Genomic DNA, 23,005 nt, shown 5'->3' with positions numbered 1-23,005 from the left:
AGTATACATATAGCAAAATAAAAAACATGTTTATCTTTCAGACTACTTTAAAGCATTTTTGTATCGCTTTACCTCATTTTATGTCGTCTTGAGCTATGGTCTTGAGGCTCCCTAGTGGGCGCTGGGCACCTGATTGAGAAAACCCATTGACAGCATGCTTCTAGACCCAGACCAAGACTACTCCACATCAACATTAGTTTTCCCATACCTAACAAGTGACTTATTTAATATTATATTATACCTTTGTTGTATTTTATATCATATTTACAGCATATTTATGCTAATATGATAAATATGAAATAAATATATGATTGCAATTATTAGGAAACAGTTTCATGTTTTAATTTCTTGTAGACTTTTGTAAATGTACAAATACATTCATTTTAAAACATTAGTCTCTGCATTAGTCATTACAATTTGGTCTTCCAGCTTTAGCTAAACATCATTGTGCATTAGCAGAATAACCAAAACAGAATTGCTTAACTACAATCTGAATTCCAAAGATAAAACAAGGTCCATTTTCATTTAAAGTCCTTTTAGGATTTTATTTTTGAAAGTTTGATGCTTACATTCCCAACAGGAGTGTACAGAATTTACACCAGCTGACGTGACAAGTGTTTCGTTTTTTTAACATATGGGTGCATTTGTCATTTGCTATGTAATGACATCACAGTAGACAAAATGATCTGTTCATCTTGTGCATGATTACATCTCTACATAAGTGTCATCTAATTTGAAGGACCAAGGCCTCTTGTTTGACCTAATCTTGAAAACTTTGACCTTTGCAAGACTTGCCAGGTAAAGATTAAGGGTACCGGCAAGCTTAGACCCTGTATGGACCCCTTTCATGCCCTAATTAAACAGCCAGCAGTCTCCAACTGCTCACTTAATGTGTTAGAAAGTGATATGCAATCAGAGACCCTGCATTCTTATGGGGGAAATGATATAATGAGTGTTATGGTTGAATGGGGCACACAGTAATGGCATTCACCTTTACATCCATATTTCAACCTAAACTTAAAAAGCCAATGCTTTAAAAGAAAATTGCATCCATTTTAAGATTGAATATGAACCAGTGAGGAGAAACTGGCTTCAAAATTGGGCTACATGAGTGGCATAGCTGAGCTCTCAATATGAGAAAGCTGTCACACTGAGCTTGTCTTGCTATATTAATGTTCTTCCTAAAATTGATACTGTCACTTTGATAATGTCCTTTTTCCCAAAGTAATTTGTCTTTGACTGATCCACAGTGGGACGACGGAGCAGTTTGGAGAACATCTGGCAGGCACACAACACTGCATCCTTCTCTATCCCAGAGTGCACCAGGAAAGTCCTTCGAACCGCATTTTAGTCCTTCTCAGGTACCAACTTCAGCACCTTGCCGATTGCGATTGTCTTACCTGAAAGAATCAATAACATATATTTTATTTTATTATTCAGGTAATATTATATCTGCCACTGAATGTGAAGACAGCTGGAAAAAATACTGAATTGTCATGTAGAAGGCCCCAATATACTTTACAGCTCTTTTTCATTCCTCATTTAGAAAGCCAGGTAAACTTCTGGAGTTTTTTCATATTTAATGTTAGTATTTTAGTTAATATTAGTTTTTATTTTGGTTAGAATAAATTAACTGATCCTAAATAAATTGTTTAATCAATGTTTCTGTAAAATACTGTGTTTAAGAAGTTGCCTTTAAGTATAATGATTATTTTTTACAATTCTTTTTCTAAATCCCACACCCATTTTAAAAAAAACTTGTAACAAAAGGTATCGTATCATATCGACTTTTGTTTTTATTGCCTATTCCTAGCCTGAAACTCAAAAGACAAAACAAAGGAAATGAGATTTCCACATCAAGGCATGCGGAGCCTCAGAGCCTCTCCTACCTATTGCATCATCACCACTGACCAATGGTATTTCAGAGGTGTTTAAATATATTGTTTGCATTTACATTTAGTCATTTAGCAGACGCTTTTGTCCAAAGCAACTTACAATTGAGGAGGCATTCAGCAATTCACAACAAGAAGAGGCGATACACACAAGAAGTGCTAGTTATTCAAAGTAACTTGTTTGTGCTCAGAGAGTTTAGTGCCAGAGTAGAAGAGCTTTTGTTTTGTTTAGTCTTGTTTTTTTTTAGAGAGAGGAAGAGAGAAAATGCTTCAATGGGTGCTTTTGCTATAATTCACCGGGGGTTCAGATTTTCTCAGAAAAGATGGGTTTTTAGATGTCATTTGAAGGATACCAGTGTATCCGCAATCCGAGTGGGAATGGAAAGATCATTCCACCAGCATGGAACATGAATGAAAAAGTTTTGGAAAGTGACTTTTAGCCTTTCTGCGATTTCACCACAAGGTGCTGTTCACACCCTGACCAGAGGCTCTTGGAGGGGGTGTAGACCTTCAGGAGCAGGTGGAGGTAAAGGGTGCAGTGCCAGTGGCTGTCCTGTAAGCAAGCATCAGTTATTTGAACTTTATTCAAGCTTTAACTGGTAACCAATGCAGAGAGATAAAGAGAGGTGTTACATGGGCTCTCTTTTTGCACATTTACTTACATTAAATCAAAATGTTCTTTTCTTATATGTATATAGTTGTTATTGTTATAAACTATGTGTCTGTGCACTTCATTGTTTTGTAACAATTAATTTGCCTTCCTAAGCTTTATTCATTCATTCATTTTCTTTTCGGCTTAATTCCTTTATTAATCAGGGGTCTCCACAGCGGAATGAATCACCAACTTATCAAACATATGTTTTACACAACGGATGTTCTTCCAGCTGCAACCCATCACTGGGAAACACCCATAGACTCTCATTCACACACATACACTACGGACAATTTAGCTAACCCAATTCACCTATAGCGCATGTCTTTGGACTGTGGAAGTAACCGGAGCACCCGGAGGAAAACCACGCAAACACACAGAGAACATGCAAACTCCACATAGAAATGGCAACTGACCCAGCCGGGACTTGAACCAGTGACCTTCTTGCTGTGAGACAACAGCGCTACCCACTGTGCCACCCTCATATGCTTTAATCAAATACCATAACCTTCTCTACCCCTTGAAACAACTTTCACCTGCTCTGAATTTGTCCATTCGTCAGTCTTCCTTCATTTTGTTGAAGGAAACAATCCCATTGGTTCCCAAAGAGCAAAATCATACACCGCCCTACTTTTTTTTCCCTCATTTCAGGACGTTTCAAGTGGATGTACTGTATGTCACGGTAGCAGAAAAAAGGGCAATTTTAACTTCCGTTTCATAGTGAAAGGCAAATAGCTGAATTAATAAGAGCACATATAGATCTAGAAGTTATTTAGACTTAAGTCTATAAATATGCTGTATTTTTAATGTTATTTAGTCCATATCCTTCTACTGGAAGGTGTGCTAAACACTGATTAATGTACCAAAAACATATAGCAATATTTAGATGTTTTGCTACTGTATTACGCAAAAATGTATAGAATAGTAGACAAAAATAGACTTCTCGGCTGCCATAGTAGCAACATTTGCATCATTAAAACAAGATGTTCAAAGCAGCACCGGTCCGTTTCCATAACAAAAAAAAATGTTTTTGCAACATTTTGTCAGGGCTGAAAACAGCACTGGAGTGCACTTTTCTAAGCTGAACCTCCTGAAAAGTACTTAGGGCTGTCTCAATCAGCACCCTAGCTCCCGAGGTCATTCATCAGTGGATCATGTACATGAATTCATGCACTGGTAAGAATAGTGATGAGCTTGGATTTGCTAACCTTTCTAGCTATGTTCATTCATGTTAAAATTAAATAATGGATTCTTTATAGGTAAACATCTCCTGTTTATCATTACGTTTGATGATCTGGTAATATTTTGCGCTTCCGAACTTTCGTTATAACAGTGGTTCTCAGTTCCGGTCCTCAGGCCCCCCCTGCCCTGCACATCTTGTTTAGGTGCATCCCAAATCGCACTTTTCTACGCCATTTTGTAGTATAAATAGTGTAAGTAGTGCGTTCACACTGAAATATTATTATTATTGTTTTTTTAAAAAGCGCACTTTAAATACCCGGATGATGCACTTAACACACATGATTCAGATCATCAGCTTGTTAAACTCGATCCCTGAACTGATCCTTGTGTGTTAAATAATAGAGACATACAAAATGTATGTCAAAATGTGGTTCGGATCAAAATGTGTACAAAATGTACAGGACAGGGGGTCCCGAGGATCGGAATTGCGAACCACACTGAAAGAATTTTCTGATTTAGACAGCACTTAAAATGGTGGCAATCGGATCAGTGCACTGACTACTGAACAAGGGTGCTGATTGAGACAGATCCTTACTTCTGGCATGGTTTACTTAAAAAGGTATACTTTGTTTAAACTATATTGGGGCCTTTCGATTTCATATTTCATTTTTAACATCTTACCCTCATCTCTCAAGGTGAAGCGTCCCATTTGAGGGAAGTCTTTAAAAGTCTCTAAGCAGATAGTTCCTGCGGCCCTGAGACGGGCGATGCATACTTGGTCCTGCTTGACGAAGCGTGGACGAGTCTTGCTCTTTTCTCCTGTCTTCTTGTCCACCAGACAGATTAACGCCTAATCGTGGAGTCAAAATTTAGTTAGCCTACAAATTCACAGTGCTCTAGTTCTGAAATAATTTTTGAACTTTTAAGTGTGAATATGAATGTAGACTTACTGAAATCTGCACTTCTTCTATGCAGGTATGGATGTGTAATACTGCATTGTAACCTGGGCATATGATGGATTTGTGTTCAATAATGACAATCTGTGAACAAGAACATTTAAGAATACATTAGATCTTTGTATAAAAAAAACAGAACAAAAGCTTAAGCTTAGTCCCTTTTTTATCAGGGGTCGCCACAGTGAAATGAACTGCCAACTATTCTGGCATACGTTTTATGCAGAGGATGCCATTCCAGCCGCAACTCAGCACTAAGAAAATGGAACAAAATTCAGAGCTGAAATGATTACCTGGGCATCAAAAGTGCGTCCTGAGTGGCAGAGGTTCTCAGCGTTGCATAGGATAAAGCCTGGGAGAATCTCTTCCTCCTCAATGCCTTTGAGCCGGAGCTTCAGGTTTTCACCTGGCCCGGCGTATTCCGTCTCCACATCATCCGAGAGAAGACTCAACACCTCCACCGTGTGCTGGAAAACAAGAATAAACGATGTTTCAGACACACACTGACTCTCAGAACTCATGAGAAGAGGTTAGATTCGTAATATTGATATCATTTATATAATACCAGAACATAAATTGCGATAACAACATATTGCATTTGTATGTCGACATTCTCTCATGTATGCTTGGTTTTGTTCAGTCTTACCCTATTTGGCATCATAATAAGTTGTTGTGCTTTTGCGATACTTCCAGATTCCAGTTTTCCAAGCACTACTGTGCCCATGTCCTACAAAAGAGATTATAAAGAAGGATTATAGACCAATGTTAAAATTATAGCTGCTTATTTCTGCTCTTTTATTTTAAGATTACCTTTTATTTGACATTCAATTAATAGTAACCAAAAGTAAAGATTTTTGAAGGGCTGATCATTTAATAACTCGGTTCTGGTTGTCATGGAAAAGAAGTTGTGATCGGATTTTTATGATGTCAGTGCAAAACAAGCTATTTTTTATCAAAGATTATGATGAGAGTATTTTTATGATGTGCATGTGTATTTTATAATGCTGCAAATTTTGAAATAAATATTTTACTTTTTATTCTGTCGTGTTCCCTAATTTCACTTGTAGAATGAACATTTATTTTATACCTTTACACAATATTGGAAAGAACTTTATAGCTATAACTTAAATACATTAAATAAAGGATAAAAGGGGGCTTGCAAAACAACAAAACTGTAACGCAGCTTCAATAATTCATTATATTGTGTTCCGTTGAATTGTGTCCTGTTGTATTTTTCAAAAAAACAAAAATAATGGTTATCATATATTTTTAACAGAATTTAAAGATCCCACCCAATTAATGTCATTCAGTGTAACACTATTTTATATACAAAAAAATCTTGCCGGGCACATTTAGAACAAAAATGATTTGATGACAAATAAAAAAAGACACTTAAAAGGCTCATTTTTAAAAGTATTTTTGCAGCCTCAAAATACTAATTAGCTGTCATTTTAAATTTTTTATTATCCTACAAACCACAAGGTTTCATCAATTAGATAGAAGTTTTTTATCATTTTAAAATAAGGTGCATTTTAATACGATCGCTTATTCATGTATATATTTCAACAAGTACAGATTAGAGTATGTTGATCTTTTTTAGAAATGCATCTGTTATGCTAAATGGAACAAAATGTTTCTTATATTTAGACTTTTGTTCCACATAGAATATGTGAAATATATGTTTAAAGTACATAATTTAATGTTTATGTTAACACAAAATAAATTTTTAAAGTGTATATATATATATATATATATATATATATATATATATATATATATATATATATATATATATATATATATATATATTTAGCTTTGTACATTTAATGCCATTTTACCCTTGTGGCAGTCAGTTTACTTTTTTAGATGATCACAGAGAGAAAAAAGGTTTTCTTACTAAAATAGTGTATTTGAAGATGTTTACTTTCTTTTTAAATTTTATTTATGATTTTATGGCAATATTACTGTATTGTATAATGTATAAATAATGCCAACTTAAGCATATACCAATGAAATAAAAAAAAACATACCAACAATTCAAATTAATAAATAGGTAAATAATAATGTGGTTAAAAACAATAAAATCTGTTTCCCACAATACACTTTATTTCGAACTTGGAAAAGGAAAGAAAATATGTTGAAACAAGGACTCAGTCTACATCTGACAATAAAACTTCCTAAATGGTGCCCAAATTTTCATAAACTGGTTGGATAAACCAATGTCTCATTTTCTCCAACTTTAGAAAGAAGAGGACGTCACGAATCCCATGTGTTGGAGTTTTCTGGTCCTTCCACCTTAGCAATAGTAATCGTTTGGCAGAGAGTGCAATAAAAGCTATGCGATCGGACTGTATCTTTGTTAGATTGTATGACATGGGAGTAATCCCACAAATCAGTAAGCAAGGGGAGACAAATATATCTAAGAAACCAGATATAGTTTTAGAAATCATGTCCCAAAGGCAACTGAGCTTTATACAAGACCAAAACATATATTAATGTGAGGCTAGGGTAAATTTACAGTGATTACAATCAGGATCTATCTGCTGAAAGTGATTAGAGACTTTGTCCAGTTTACACGGTGTACAATTTTGCACTGCAAAAATCCATGTCTTGCACAAACAGAGGACTTGTGAATTCTGCATTTAAACAGATTCCTGAAATGATAGTTTCCAAGTCATCTTCCCACACAGTTTTTATTTGGGAAAGGGATCTATAAATTGGGGCTAACATTTCTAGTAGAGTGACGATATAAGTTTCCAATTTGTGGGCCTCTCCAGTAAAGAAAAAATGAGGAGCTGAGGGAACAAAAATCACTTGAAGAGGTTTTCTATCCAATCACTTCCACTTCAATCTGACGATAAGTGCCAGCTCAAGCCAGGCTTTAATTAACTTAAACTTAATCTCATTAAATGTGCTGAACACAAGACTCAGTTTAGCTTATTGGTTTCATAATGCCACACACTTTCGGGGCTCAATGAGAAGAGAATTGCTGAGAAAATGATTTCCTTGTTCCATTAAACAGATACTTTCCTGCCAAAGCGCTCCCTCACGCTGTGGAATTATTATTCTAAATAATTGGCATTTATCGGCAGAAACTAAGGCAACAGCAGTTTTTGGAGCACTGTTGATAGACACTCAGCATAATATTTTCAAGCAATAAATGCAGTTTTGTGGCACGCGCTGCTTATGCAACACACTTGATGATCTAGAATATTGAACATCTCTCGTCATTAAATTTTACAACAAATCTTAGAACATCATTTTGATATTGATATTCATTTACCTTGTATTTATCCACAATAGGCAATCTGATGGGACCATCACTTGATCTGCTGAAGATTGGCAGGCTGTCCAGATGTGGAATGAATGGTAATCCCCTTTAAAAGGTAAGAGTTTACATTAATTGACAATTGTTTCTCTGTTTTCAACTTCACACAGTGGAGGCCAAAATTAGAGGACAATTTATAAATGATTGACTTTTCTTTTTTTTTTTAGAAATGATGAAATCTTCCTCATTCAAAATTTGATTTACCATGCTTGTAGAAGAGTGTTTTACAAAATAACCAAGATACTTCAACAACATCACTTGTCTCTCACAGGGCATCACTAGTCTCTTACAAAACATCGCCAGTCTCTTACAAGGCATCACTAGTCTCTTACTCTGCTCTGCTGTGATCTTGATCTGCTCTTCCACAGTTCATTGACTGCAATGTTTTTAGCCATAACTTTTATTAATAAGGATTTTCCAAAGATTTTCAATCAGGTTCGGATCAGGACACGTAGCTGCCATTTCATTACTTTAATGTTCAATGAAAAAACTGCACAAAAGCACGCACATCAACCTAAATGAGTGCTCGGCCAAACAGCAAAAAGTGCAAAAATGTATTTAAAAAGGTGGCAACACCAAACATCCAAAAAAATACCAATTTCTTCAATTAAAAAGGCTAACACAAAGCATGTAACATAACGTTTCGAGCACACCGGCTCTTCATCAGACAATAACGTTTCATTGCACGCTTTTTATTAGCCTTTTTAATTTAATAAAGTTGAATTTTTTGGAGCTTTAATGTTGTCGCTTTTTTGAATATATATTACTTCAATGTCTGGCATAACATTTTTGGCTGTCTGAATCATAAACGCAGAGAAGGAACTGCATGTTGCTGAAGGAGCTTCTAATAAACATTTACTTTTCTCTGCCACGTATGTGTATATGGGACTAAACTCTGCTGCTGCAGAAAAACACCAGCAAACCATGACACTTTCATCACTGATATCTGCACATACACTGGATTCAGTCTTTCTCCAGTTTGAATGAACATATTTACAATCAGACCCAAATGAATTAAACTCCTTTTCATCACTAATGTGAACATTTGACCAGTTCTCGTATTCTAGTCAAGTCTATTTCTAACGATGAGATGTTTGGACACTTCAGAGGCTTTAAGTTCAGAATCTCTTAAATGTCTAGACACTGATCTTTACCCTCTTCAGAGCTGAATTAAAAAGAAAATCCAGCAGCAATGTGGTACCATTTGTCCATTGAGATTCTCCATATTGTCTCGTTCTCTCATGAATATCTCTTTTGTGGACAACCAACTATTTGTGAAGGACTTGCATCGGTTACTGAAACTGTAAATATACTAAATTATAGAAATTGCAGATTTAAAGTAACCAACTTCTCTTCTGATGTCTAAAAGGCTCTTCCCTTTGGCCTTCATCTGTACAACCTGCTTTAGTTTTAAGGGTTGTAGTCACTTCAAAACAGCTCAACATCTTACAAAAGTCTGTGAATACTGAAAAGTTCAGCTGCAAGTTTAACAGGGTTTGTCAGTTAACCCTCAAACTGTCTTTTATTCCTGTTTACTAACTCTGTAATTTGGTCTATATGTCCTCAACAACCTAAAGAAGAATTGTAAAAATATATACAGTTTATTCATACAAATTATATATCATTTTGTTTACTTCTCAGATATACATTAATATTGTGTTTTGGGATATATGAAGTCCTTTTGACCTACTTTACCAAAAAAAAATCCTCAACTGAACATTTCCCCTGTATGTGAAATATAAAATTTTTAAGAAAAAGTCTAAATTTAAGTTGTTTCTGGATATTGATCTAGGTGTTGGGTGTATAATTGTGCCATCTCTTGGTTAGTGATGAACCTAAAATGATTACAGTTTACAAAAGAAAATGTTTAGTCCAGCAGAGGGCCAAAGAGAAAATAGAATTAAACGCCAAATTAAAGCCTCATTCACACTACCACACTACCATAATGCTTTTTGCCTGGGTGGCAATTGAAGTAGCTTATAGGTGTTTGCACTTTGAAGTTAATTGGGAAACATTTATGAATGATATTCACTGGCAGCAATTGAGTTTTCTTCCCACTAAAAAATAAAGATTGTGGAGGGAAATTATAAATATAAACGCAATCAGTATATGAAATGCTTAATTTAAATATGAACAAGAAAAAAGCATGTGTCCTCCCATTTATCTACTACAAACACCGAAATGTGTAGGTCTACATCATGAGGAATACAACCAGCTGGTGCAGAAGCTGAGAGGATCACGTGAGCTCTACTGCTGCTCCTATTGGCTGTCGCTTGTGAAAGTCTTCATTTGCATTAAATTGAAGATCGCCAATGTTTGCTATAGTTCGTGTAGCTGGAGATCGGCAGAAGTCGCTAGCTTTCCACTGAAATGAACGGTCACTTGTTGCTTTGTCGCTGGTAGTGTGAATAAGGCTTTATACCAATAACTAGGAAGAATCTGAAAGTCTTCTCTAAAGTCTGTAGAATAAATGAAACTCATGAAATGTTTTTTCCTCTTGTTAATGTAGCTTCAAATATGAGTCAACTGTATGAATGTAGGCAACAGTAGGTTGTTCTCTAATTTTGATCTCCACTGATCTCCATTCCTGTTAGCCTTAAAAATGATTTTGCGTTATACTTACGTGTACCAGGGGCACAAATCAGAAGATTCTTTCAGGTTTGCTCCCGTCAGTCCGGAGCAGGGCATAAAGTGAATGTCTTTCTTTGGATTAAATCCCACTTTCTTCAGAAATGGCACTAACTTCTCTTTACATTCCTCATATCTGTGTGAAGATTATGTATTGATTTGTAAGAGAAGAACAGGGTACAATAATAAAAATGAAGAAGTATATAATTCACCTATCTAAGCTCCAGTTCACAGTGGGGTCGTCCATTTTGTTGATGAGGACTATCAGATGTTTGACTCCAGCTGTTTTGGCCAGCATGGCATGTTCCCTCGTCTGACCTCCCTTTTCAAAACCCGTCTCAAACTCACCTTTTCTGGCAGAGATGACCTGAAGAAAAGGAAAGTTTTCTTATGAACTTGTCAATAAATCTAGGCAAGCAAAAAAAAAAAAATAATAGTAATAATTAAAAAAAAAAAAAAATTTAATAAAAAAATGTATATATATATATATATATATATATATATATATATATATATATATATATATATATATATATATATATATATATATATATATATATATGCATGATTTTTTAAGTCTATAGCTGTACGCTACTGTAAAAGAAAATTGGAGTGGATGAAATATTTGAATGTTTATGAAAGTAATCTTTAATTAAAATTCTATTGTACATTTACAATTTAAAAAAAGACAGCAATATTGCTAAATATTATAAAAATGTACAATAATGTTTTTATATGTTAAGACGTTTACATAAAACCAAACAGCAAAATTATGAATCCACGGCATTTGAAAAAAAGTGAAAAAATATTTAAAAAGCCTTTATAAACATAACATGGCTAAGGTTACCCTGATAAAGGCAAGTGTTTTCCGAAACGCGTAGGTGCAGATTTATGGAATAGCCATGTTAATAAAGGCTTTTAAAATATTTTTGTCACTTTTTTTCGAGTGCCGTGGACTTATTATTTTGCTGTTTGTTTTTATTTAAACATTTTAACATATAAAACTATTATTGTAAATTGTAATAATATTTTGCAATATTGTTGTCTTTTTAAAATTGCAAATGTACATTAACATTTTAATTAAAGATTACCTCCATAAATATTCAAACATTTCACCCACTCCAATTTTCTTTTGCAATAGAAATAGCGTACAGCTATGTACGTAAAAAAATTATATATATAATTTTATATATATATTGCCTAGATTTATAGACTTTTGCTGTTTATCTTTATGTATCCCTTACCCGAAGAGCACTGGCACATTAATTACCCCTGAAGCACTTTTAGTTTGATTTTGGATGTTTAAATAAATAATAATGTAAAAGTTATAATATAAATCACTGCTAAAGAAACATTTCTAATTATTATTGATGCTGAAAGCAGTTGCTGCTTCATATTTTTATGGAAACATCTTGTGAAATATTTTTTATTCGAGATTTTGTTGATAAACAGAAGGTTCAAAAGAACAACACTTTAATTCATTTGCATTACTTCCTTCTTAAATTGTATATTGCATTGTGATTTTTTATGATGTACAATATTGTGTTGTAAAAATATGTATTTTAATTATTTTTTTAAAGAAAAAAGCATTTACTAAAAATAATTATCACAACATGAATTTCTTATCAAATTGAATTATATTAGATTAAATTTGAATGCATTTATATACACAAAGTATAAAAATGAATGATCACTCAAAGGAACGATCACACATCCTTATTTTCTGATTTTTTGTATTTTTAACCCAATCTAGCATTGCTTATAACTTTGGTCTGCAGACCTGCACAGCTTAGCTACAAAGTTATAAGCAAGAATTTGTCCTGCTGTGGGACATATAAAATAGGCATTTGAAGAGGATCTCACCAGCACTGCCAAGTCAGCTTGGGACGCTCCTCCAATCATGTTGGGGACAAAGCTTTTATGGCCCGGGGCGTCAAGAATAGTAAAGTGCTTTTTCTCTGTTTCAAAGTAAGCTCTTCCAACTTCTACTGTTTTGCCCTTGTCTCTTTCCTCTTGGTTTGTGTCTAGAGCCCAGGAAAGATACCTGCAGGGACAGACAGATAAATAAGGTGACATTTTATTTCACGCTGCATCGTGAGAACAAACATTTCACTCAAAAAGGGATGAATATTTCAAAAGCTCCTACAGATACTAAAAATGTCTTTCCTTGAGGTTGTCTTATCTTTGACAAACTTTTTTTTTTACCAAACTCATTTTAGGTCAGTAAAATGTAAAGACATACCAATAAAACATCTGTACAAGAATGTGCTAAATTAATTTGTTTAATGACAGTAAATACATTCAAATGTTGCAAATTCTTTCTATTTCGAAATTATTTTAAAATGTAAATGTAATAAGGAATCCTGAAAAATATAAAAAGCACATGTTTTCAACATTACGGATAATAAATGTTTCCTGATAACCATTTCCGCATATTAGAATGTATTCAGAACAATACTGTGACACTGAAAGGCACTGTGACACTGTGAAGTGCTTTGAAATGTGCATTTTATTCAATGTTTGATATAATCTCACCTGAAAAATGAAGAAAGGGTGGGATGTAGAGTAGCTCCTCTCTTTTTAAAAAGTAGCCAATAGCATTTCATTTTTATCACAGCTCTGCCAGTGAGAGTGGTTGAGCTCAAGAGCATCAAATGAAAAGCAATAAGGAGCAGCTTGAAGGGGGCGTATCGGGACATGTCAGACACTAGAGATCATTTGATTGGTCAAGCTTTGATAGTTTGGCAGTAATGTTAACTAGACAGATAAACAAGACTCAGCCCAGATGTGTGTGTGTGTGCACAGGGTTCTTGCACCATTTTTAAAAGTAAAATTTATTGCTTTTTAAGACCTTTTTAAGATCTCAACAATTATAATTTAGGACCCAAAAATGTCATAATTTCTTTGGAATAGGCTACTCAATTTAATGTCCTCGTTAGATTTAAATGAATTGTGCCTCGTCACAGTATGGATAACCCGCAGTACCTGCCTTTTGAGTGTCTGGCGGTGAAATGAAACTGTTATAACTGACTGTGAGGTGGCGTCTGAACTAGAGCTGTAATCGGGCCATAAAAGTTAGGCCCGAGCCCGACAAGTACATATTGATTGACAGCTTTTAAAAAACCTGAACTCGTTTAAAGCCCGACATTATTTAAATGTGCCCATGCACACAGCTCTTTTGCCTTTTTTCCTGAATGAGTTGTTTATGTGTTAACATTACTTATTCAGAACATAGGCTATAGGCCACTTGGAAGTTGGAACAAAAAAAGTCCTCTGTAACATCTTAACATCTCAGCACTCTAAATAGGCCTGGGTACATACACTTAGCCTTTAAATTGGCCAAACACACCAATAAAAATAAGTCTTTCTTAACAAATTAAATCAAAATAAATGATAAATGATGACGGGTGTTTGGCAATAATGAAATTAAGATAAAGGCTCTGTGAGATTTGTTTTGCCACTTCTCTTCACAATCTGCATTAAGGTGACGGTGAAGCTGAATAATAAAAGATTAATGCCAACATTAGCCTATATACTCTGTCTACATTATGATTTTATGGTTTAATTTTAATATTTAGTTATAATTTGAAAATTCTTTACTCATCAAGATTAGGCTATGTGTTTTTGTGGGGAAACATCATTGAATAGACTGTAAATGACTTTAGCGCAGTCCTGCGCTCACTGAGCATTATTGACCTGGCTAATTTAGCATGTTTTGGGTATGGGTAGGATTGTTTGTTCATCTTCCACCAGTCAAAAACATTCATTTCATCTTCCCTGTCAGCTCGCTGTACATTGCTGTTTAGCGTTCTACCGTAATACGCAGTGTATGAGCGACCGCCGAAATACCTTACCGGCTAGAATGACTGTTCTTATTGAACTAGCAGCTGGCCTGACGCAGTCAAAATTCACTCTTTTTGACTTCTCCGTCATCATTTGTTTCACTTTTGCAGGGATGGATTTTAATGTTGTAACAAACAGTTTGATTACTTTCACGTGCTAATCGAAATGCATCACATGACTGTTCATTTACTGCGCAAGCCCGCCCGGCCCGACCCCTTAATTAGAAATTAAGTCCGTCGGGTTCGGGCAAATATCTTCAGCTCTAGTCTGAACTAGTAAGATTGTTAGGTCTAGTTGCAAACAATGCAGGGATTAACCTGGACCTGCTATGACTAGTTGTTGCTACGTAAGTTACCGCTGGTGCTTTCCTCCTTTCATGTGCGACTCGATGGCTTTGAGCCCCATGGTCCCTAACCTTTTGCACAATTTACACATTGCCTCATTGCCACGTCGTTAAATTTACACTTTCCCATCTTTGCATTTTGAACCTCACCTCGACAACCGCGTAATGTCAGCACGCAGGTGCAGACCGATGTAAGCGTCTGTAGCCGACCTACCGTATTAATCTAATAAATCACGGAGACTGTTTTTTCTCTCCTGTGTCACACATAGTAAATTAATCAACTATCAGATTTTTTACGATGGACCACTGTGCTTCCCTATCGTCATTAAGCACATCGGCTGAAAATGTAATACCTACAGCCACTTTACGGTAAATTTAAGACAATTTAAGACCTTAATTTCCGGATTTAAATTTTAGACACTTTAAGACTTTTTAAAGACCCGCAGGAACCCTGGTGTGTAGTATTTAAAGTCCATGTAATCAGTTCATAACAATCCTCTGGCTGTGTGTGTGCTCATCACCGGAACTTGAAAAAGTGCATGAATGGAGTTGTGGTCCATAATGTGGCGGATTTGTAGTTCTCCAGCGAACTGTGTTTCCCAGCGATCAAAACAATTACCTCCCTCTACTTAAGACACTGTCACTTTATCATATTTATCATATTTACAAGCTTTTTGCACTTTATACTGTTTTGCATCTGCACAACTCTAGTTTGTACTCCCTTAAATGCCCTTAAGTATAATTGTATTGTTTACAAATGTTTATTTTTATTTATAGTTTTAGATTATATTATATGTGTAATTGTATTTATTGCAATTTCTTTTTTAAAGTTTACTTTCAATATTATATGTTAGGCACCTAGGGTCTGGGAGTAATGCAATTTCGATTCTCTGTATGTCCTGTACATGTGGTTGAATTGACAATGAAGTTGACTTTGACGTTATATTGGTTTAAAATTTCCAAAACATGAATTTTATCACTGTTTTGGAGCACACCAGCATATAGATGTCCTTAAAACTAACAGACTGAAACTAACATCTACAATTTTTTTTTTTATTTCATGGGACCTGAAATGAATATGCTAAAAAAAATCAGCTTTGAAACAGAGAAATAAATAATATTTTAACATATAATAAAATAGAAACACTTACTATGAGTTGTAATGATATTTCAAAATATTACTGTATTTTTTGACACTTGTTTTTGGCTCATTTTACAAGTGTCCTAGAGTTAAACAGTTGGGTTTTTACTTTTAGCTTAGCTTAGCATAAATCATTGAATTAGATCAGACCATTAGCATAAATGGAAAATGTGTCTATGTCTAAAATAAGTGTTCTTTTAACAAATGAAATTAACAATCCCAAACTTTTGCAGTGTACATTAAGAAAAGGCATGAAAAGAAAAGCATAAATAACACATTTTGTTTACCAAGTCTCTCTGTTCTTCTCTTTTGCCTCCCGTTCATATTTCTCCAGCGTGCGTTTTTCCACCATACCGGTTAGGTACCTTAATGGAAAACAAATATGCATTTTGTCACATTATACATCATAATCTATAACAAAAGATCTTGTAAGTCAATAGGAAGCATGTTGTACTCACATAATCTGTCCACCAATTGTAGACTTGCCTGCATCTGTACAAAAAAAAGAATAAATTAAGACACACAAATGCACATACAGCTATGGAAAAAATCTCGAAAACATATATTTATCAAGTGTGAATTGGAGTAGAATGTTAATTTCTTCACAATTTCAACTTTTCTTTTTGAAAATGACAATTAAGAAAAACTCAAATAATATTTTAGTTATTATTTTTATTATTATGAAGTTAAAATATTGGAATTGTGCTGTTTAAAATGGCATCTTTTTTTTTATTTTTTAATAAAAATAAAATGCAATCAAATTATAACACATGTGTTTTTATAATTTGCAATTAATATCAAGATAAATAAAACTGAAATTATGTTTTACTCAAACTACAAATTGTAAATCCATAGAAACTGAGAGAAGTCAAGTATTCAGTCAATAACACATTAATAAAACAATTTAACAGGACATCCCAACACTCTAAGCACGTTTAACATACCCACATGTCCAATGAACACGACATTCACGTGTTCTTTCTTGGGGGCGTCCGGTGGAGGAGGAGGTAGTTTGGGGGCGGGCATCTCCTCGTCCTCCTCCATCATTTCATCCTGCGCTTCATCTCCACAGCATCCAGTGTCTGCCGGTGATCCACCTCCTGGCTCCTCTTCATCCGGCTCTCCCTTTTGCTCCCACGTCTCCACCGCGCTGGCATCTGTTTCTCCATTCTCCACCGCAGCTAAGAGGAAAGTCAAATCAACATTTAGCAAACGCAGGATTCAGTGTTGAGGCTTAAAAAAATACAGTCACTTTTTGGTTGAAAATATGTCAATCCAGTAGTGAAGTATGCCCTGCACTCCTGCGTTATTTGATTTTGGTGCATTAATCTTATTAACAGAATAACTCAAAAGGCCATAATCCACATTGATTGAGTAATTGCGTTATAATTTGTATATTTACAGATTCTTCAGAAATATAAACACAAAGGTTTCAGCCATCCTCAGTGTGTGATGTACAGTACATTTGTAAGTCAACAAAAATTATTTAGTACTTAAAGAGATAATTCACCCAACAATTAAAATTCTATCCTTCACTCGCCTTTTTATCTAAACCTGTGTGAGTTTCTTTCTTCTGTTAAACACCAAACATATTTTGAAGACAGTACTTTTTCATCTCATATGGATGAGAAGAAAATGAATGGCTAATGGCTTTCCAACATTCTTCAAATTATTTTCTTGTCTGTTCAACAGAAAAAAATAAACTCTTAAAGGTTTGGTTTGGAACAATGGTAAAGTGAAATTTTAGATTTGCGCTCTTACAAATATGAATTGTCAACATGCATTTATTATTGTTGTTGTGTTGAGACTTAATGGGGACCTATCATGTCCCTTTTTAAAATATGTAAAATAAGTCTCTGATGTCCCTAGAGTTTGTATGTCAAGTTTCTGCTCAAAATGCAGCACAAATAATGTTTTAAAACTCTTTAAAACTGCCCCTGTCAGGCTTTGATCCAAATTGTCCCATTTTGGTGACTGTCGCTTTAAATTCAAATGAGATTGTGCTCTTTTCAAAATAGGGTGGAGCTATAAATGCCTATGTGCCACAATAGCATTCAAAACTCTAATGGCGGACGACTGCTTCTCACTTAGAGCTGTTTATGCTACTGAGGAACAAATCGTAACTAATTAACAAGGCTTTCCTGTTCTGATTACATTTGCAAAGGTAAAATCAAAGGGTTTCTCCTAACAGTCTTTACCAAGTGTGATTGTAAAAAAAAAATAGAATGAATTAATTTTTGCCATTAGAGGCTGGCTATATTCACACACTGTTACCACAAAACTGTGTTTACACCCCTTGTAAAAGTGATGTTTACATAACAGGTACTCTTTAAGTAAAGGTAGGAGCCGGATCCTTGCGCAGTAAAACATTTAGTAAATACAAAAACAATAGATATATAAAGCAAAGATATATAGAGTGTATATACACTGAGACTAACAAGCTGACAAGGTAACAAGGGGTAGGAGACAATTAAGGAGCAACTAACAGGGCTAACCAAGGTAACAGATAAGGGTGTGGCACAAACCACTGGGGAAGAGCACAGAAAACAATAATGACAAAGCAAAACTCAAGACATGACAGACCTAGACAAAAGAGACTGTCACAATTGTAAGTTGTGTTCTGTGTTGTGCTGTTTTCTTTCTTCTGCTATAAAATGTAAACAATAGATATATAAAGCAAAGATATATAGTGTATATACACTGGGACTAACAAGCTGACAAGGTAACAAGGGGTAGGAGACAATCAAGGAGCAACTAACAGGGCTAACCACCCATACCTAAGGGGCACAAAATCAATCGCAAAGACTTTCACCTTTAACATTCCATTCTGGTGGAATGACTTGCCAAACTCTATGCAAACAGCCGAGTCTCTGGACATTTTTAAGAAACGTCTGGTCTGAAAACAAATCTGTTTTGTCAAAACCATTTAACTGTCCAAAAATAGCATGCCATAGTTTTTCCTTATCTGCTTCTTAGTATAAAAAACTGCTAAACTAACTAACTCTCTGGTGATTTGAAGAGCTTCTTTTATCCTCATTTGTAAGCCGCATTGAATAAAAGCGTCTGAATAAATCATGACTGTACATTCAATTCAATTCAATTTGTATAGCGCTTTTACAATGTAGATTGTGTCAAAGCAGCTTCACATGAAAGATCATAGTAAAATGAATCCGTGTCAGTTCAGTTTTCAGTGCTTAAGTTCAGTTCAGTTTAGCTCAGTTCAGTGTGGTTTAATGATCACTACTGAGAGTCCAAACACTGAAGAGCAAATCCAACGATGTGCAGCTCTACAGATCCCGAACCATGCAAGCCAGTGGCGACAGCGGCGAGGAAAAAACTTCACCAATTGTAAAAAAAAAAAATCACCTTATTAGTTTAAGTGTTCACTTTGTTGGTTTACTCCTGTTTATTTACTCTCCTGTGGTCTCCTCATTGTTCCTTATTGAATTATTAATAATAACGTTTGTTTGGAAACTCCATCTGTAAGCGAACTCGAACAAAGGCCACTGTGTGACATCTAAAGGCATTAAGATAAAGGTTTGTTTAGAGTTATTGCATGTAATTATGTGTAATTTACTGTTATTACTATAGTACATATATGATTTACAGTATATGTAACAAATACACTGTAAACTAAAGTGTTAATGTAATTTAGCAATATCTTGAGAGATAATTAAAGAAATTAAAACATTTAGCTTGTATTTAAAAAGTAACAATGGTCTAGGCTGGTAAAGGATCCATACGCAGGTCTTGAATTCATGTTTAAATCATTTTAAATGTAACATCTGAAATGTAACAATTAACTTTTTGTGTACTGTAAATTGTATGATCCATATATACAGTAATGTGTATACTCTGTTAAACCATATATTTCACTTTAATTGAGGGTTGCATGTCTTTTGAAAAGAAAGTCAGTTGTGTGGGTGTAAAGCAGCACGAAGCTGAGCAAATAATAATGAAGGAATTTTCAGTTTTGGGTCAACTTTATGTCATTGGTTCTTTACCAAGCCACTAGGGGGCCTAAACAAACATTAGAGGGCCCCAGTGAGTCTTAAATCTATTTTAAAAATAGCTAGATTAACAGAATCTCAATTATAATTCAAATAATAATCCTAATAATGGTAAGGTAGAATATTAAATTGAGATATTTCTGTTCATGTATATTTATTACAACAGAAGTTAACAGAAGTTATTACAATTAGGTGTTTTATATATACAGACTTAGTTACAAAGTTGCCTTTGAGTCAAAAGATCAGAATCAGTAGGGAGAAATGAGATTTGTTTAGTATTTGTCATTACAGTTATTACTAGATAATAAAATCAGAGCTGTATGAGTAAGCACTACTTTGTCATGTGCTTCTCTGGGTCAGTAACTGTGGCTGGAGGTGTAAGTAAAGAGATAAATAAGGCCTGTAATATGAGCACATGTGTGCTGATGTAACAAGCCCAAGTTGCCCTCTGTATGGCTGATGAAGCAGCATTAGTGACAGTGCAACACTATATCAGAACACAAAACCTAGGCTATCCAACAAAACTAGAACATACCCACTGGCTCCGAGATCTCCATGCTGGCCACTACATCGGTACCTGTGGAGAGAGACAGAGATTATGACTATATTACATTTAAAAACTCAGTTATAATCTGCCATTTGAAAAATGTATTTGTTATGCACTGACATCTTACCTATATTGTTTAAATCACTTTTCACTAAAAAAATGTAATGAATCCCAATGTACAGGTGAAAATAAACTACTGTAACAAATACAGTATTCCAAAAATGAATCGCTTAACCTGACAAGCAGAGGTCAAATATTATTTGCAGGGATGTGTTCACACTAGCAGTTTACATCTCATGATTACATTAAACCTAAAAGACACTAAACTACAAGACAATAAACGAAAACTGGCTTGACAGAAAGTTTAAGACAACAAAAGCAATGTTGTGTGATGGTGTTTTTATCAGTTGAAAATTCCTGAAGAGTTTCTAAAATGTTACATGTATGTTAAAAATCACACAAATGAAGATTTAATATGCTTCAAGAGACTTGTTTCTGATGCTTGTGCTAAACTGCAATGACCAGAATCGAGACTATGGTGTGAAAAAAACGAAAAAAGAAACAAAAGAAACGAAAAAGAACATTCTATCCTGTATATGGTTGCATCTTGTGACATATATTTCAGTCAAACCACACCGAGGTTCAAATGGATTCATACTTATTAAAATGAACCAAGTGTGAACATACCAACTGCCAAGTCGGAATTAAGTCCAGACTCATTATGAATGAACTCCCACTCGTCTCATATTCTAGTAAATTTGTAGTCTAATTTGACTGTCATTTTGGACTTGATCTGTGTACAAGTAAATGTCATGTTAAATGGGTAATAAAATTTTGATAACATCAAACTTAAATAAGACGGCTGATTGATCCTGATTGGCTGATGAACATTCTAAGGTGTGCATTTCACACATTTCTATTTTTAGGGAAACACACAGCAAGTAGTTCCAGGCATTACAGCTCCATATCACTAAATACCAATTGATTTCAGTTATTTCACAGCCTAGACAGACATTATGGCTGGACAAAATAAAAAAAAAAGTTTTAAATCTGCCACTTAAAAAAAAACTTTATTTTAGCTTAACTGTGTTGTTTAAATCACTATTGTGAAATATGTTGAATAGATTCTAATGTACAAAGAAAATAAAAACAACATTTTAACAGTAATATTGAGTATTCACAGAATTATTCACAGAAACTGAGTCAGACAAGCAGAGGTCAAATATGGTCATTTGTAAAACTAAACCTAAAAGAACCATTTAAAGCAATGTTGTGTTTTTATCAGCCAGAAATCAAAACTAAAGTAAAATACAACATGTATGTAATTAAGTGCAGAACCTGCAGTAAGGATAATATAAGGAAATAAAGGCCCTTGCTAATAACCCAACATTATTATCAGTGGTAGTAACAGCATAGTAGGCCAACTTTACAACAACTGGTCATGTGGCGTCATCAAGACGCAACACCCATGAGGGGGCGACCCGCTCCTGTGGAGAATAAAATGGTTAGGATACCTAAAATTGCATTCATCTCTCACTTAGTATACATATTTATATTTCTCAGAATGGTTGCTTAATTAAGTAGACAATTCTGAGTAAACCTTTATCAGGAGTGACAGTTCATTCAGTGTGTTATTTGTATGTCATATTATCATACGTTAACTATTACTATTAAAATTAAATGCGGGACAAACAAACAGATGTTCTGGTGCGAAGTCGGTGGCTAAAATTGCCATGCAAAGCTAGCCGGGTGTTAGTTCGTGTCAGAAGATAAATGTGAATTAAAGGGCCTTAAATCAACATATTATAAAGTAGTAATACCTGTCTATGTTCAGGTAATATCTTCAACTAGACTGATAAATGCAGTGTTAACTAACGGCAGGCATCTTATCTGCTAGCCTGCTATAAACATTTCGAGCTAAAAGCCCTTTTATGGTCAGACCGTATAGATGCTGTCAAATGGTTTATTAACGCTGTCAGTTTACCATCAGACGTGGCGTTTTCCTCTGGACCCCGTGAGAGAAAGGATGGGACGAACTCCGGAGCGTTGACGTTGAGCCCGGTGAAGGCGGACTGAAGTTCGGTATCAGCCGTGGCCTCAACATCGTCCTCCTGTTCCCAGGAATCAGGGGCTGTGTCTCTCGAGTCCATAGTGGCTTCACCTCGAATAGCTGACGTTTCTAGCGGCTTGCGCTATAAACCACACGGTGGTTTTGACTAAAACCAAATCTACTATGTTTTCAGTATCTATTCCAGGTAAAGTGAGGGATTGGGGAACTCGAAAGTGTTGTGAAATGGTGCATGGAGCGTCTTGTCTTCATGCGACACCATGGACGTGTAGCTGCTTAGCTGATCCTAGATCTTGCATGCGCGCAGTGCAGAAACGTGGAGTGTGAAAGCAGCGACCATATGTGATGATAACTACATCAGCAGCTTTTCAAATTAAGGCTGAGGTGGTAAAATTACGAGTGCTTTTTATATAATAAT

General features: G+C 34.9%; 1 protein-coding gene across 1 annotated transcript; it reads right to left on the bottom strand.

The window, feature by feature from the left end:
- Window positions 1-518: 518 nt before the first annotated feature.
- On the bottom strand, window positions 519-22,898 carry gspt1 (G1 to S phase transition 1). Its single transcript, XM_056469628.1, has 14 exons — window positions 22,504-22,898; window positions 20,508-20,549; window positions 16,907-17,143; window positions 16,421-16,454; window positions 16,250-16,327; window positions 12,499-12,679; window positions 10,848-11,002; window positions 10,631-10,771; window positions 7,963-8,056; window positions 5,326-5,406; window positions 4,973-5,146; window positions 4,677-4,766; window positions 4,408-4,576; window positions 519-1,400 (listed from the first exon to the last, which is right to left on the bottom strand). The coding sequence occupies exons 1-14, from the start codon at window positions 22,667-22,669 to the stop codon at window positions 1,348-1,350; spliced, it is 1,695 nt and encodes a 564-aa protein (XP_056325603.1). The 5' UTR covers window positions 22,670-22,898; the 3' UTR covers window positions 519-1,347.
- Between the last annotated feature and the right edge of the window lie 107 nt (window positions 22,899-23,005).

The sequence above is a fragment of the Danio aesculapii genome, chromosome 12, assembly GCF_903798145.1.
Source record: "Danio aesculapii chromosome 12, fDanAes4.1, whole genome shotgun sequence".
In the NCBI taxonomy this organism is placed as follows: Eukaryota; Metazoa; Chordata; class Actinopteri; order Cypriniformes; family Danionidae; genus Danio; species Danio aesculapii.
Note: the sequence above shows the minus strand (reverse complement) of the source record. Positions and strands in the feature narration are given on the sequence as shown.

Coding starts and splice junctions, on each gene's coding strand:
- gspt1 (XM_056469628.1), bottom strand. CDS start 22,669: ATGGACTCGAGAGACACAGCCCCTGATTCCTGGGAACAGGAGGACGAT. Junction 10,772..10,847: donor GTGAACTGGAGCTTAGATAG/GTGAATTATATA, acceptor ATCTTCACACAG/ATATGAGGAATGTAAAGAGA. Junction 1,401..4,407: donor CTTCACCTTGAGAGATGAGG/GTAAGATGTTAA, acceptor TGATTCTTTCAG/GTAAGACAATCGCAATCGGC.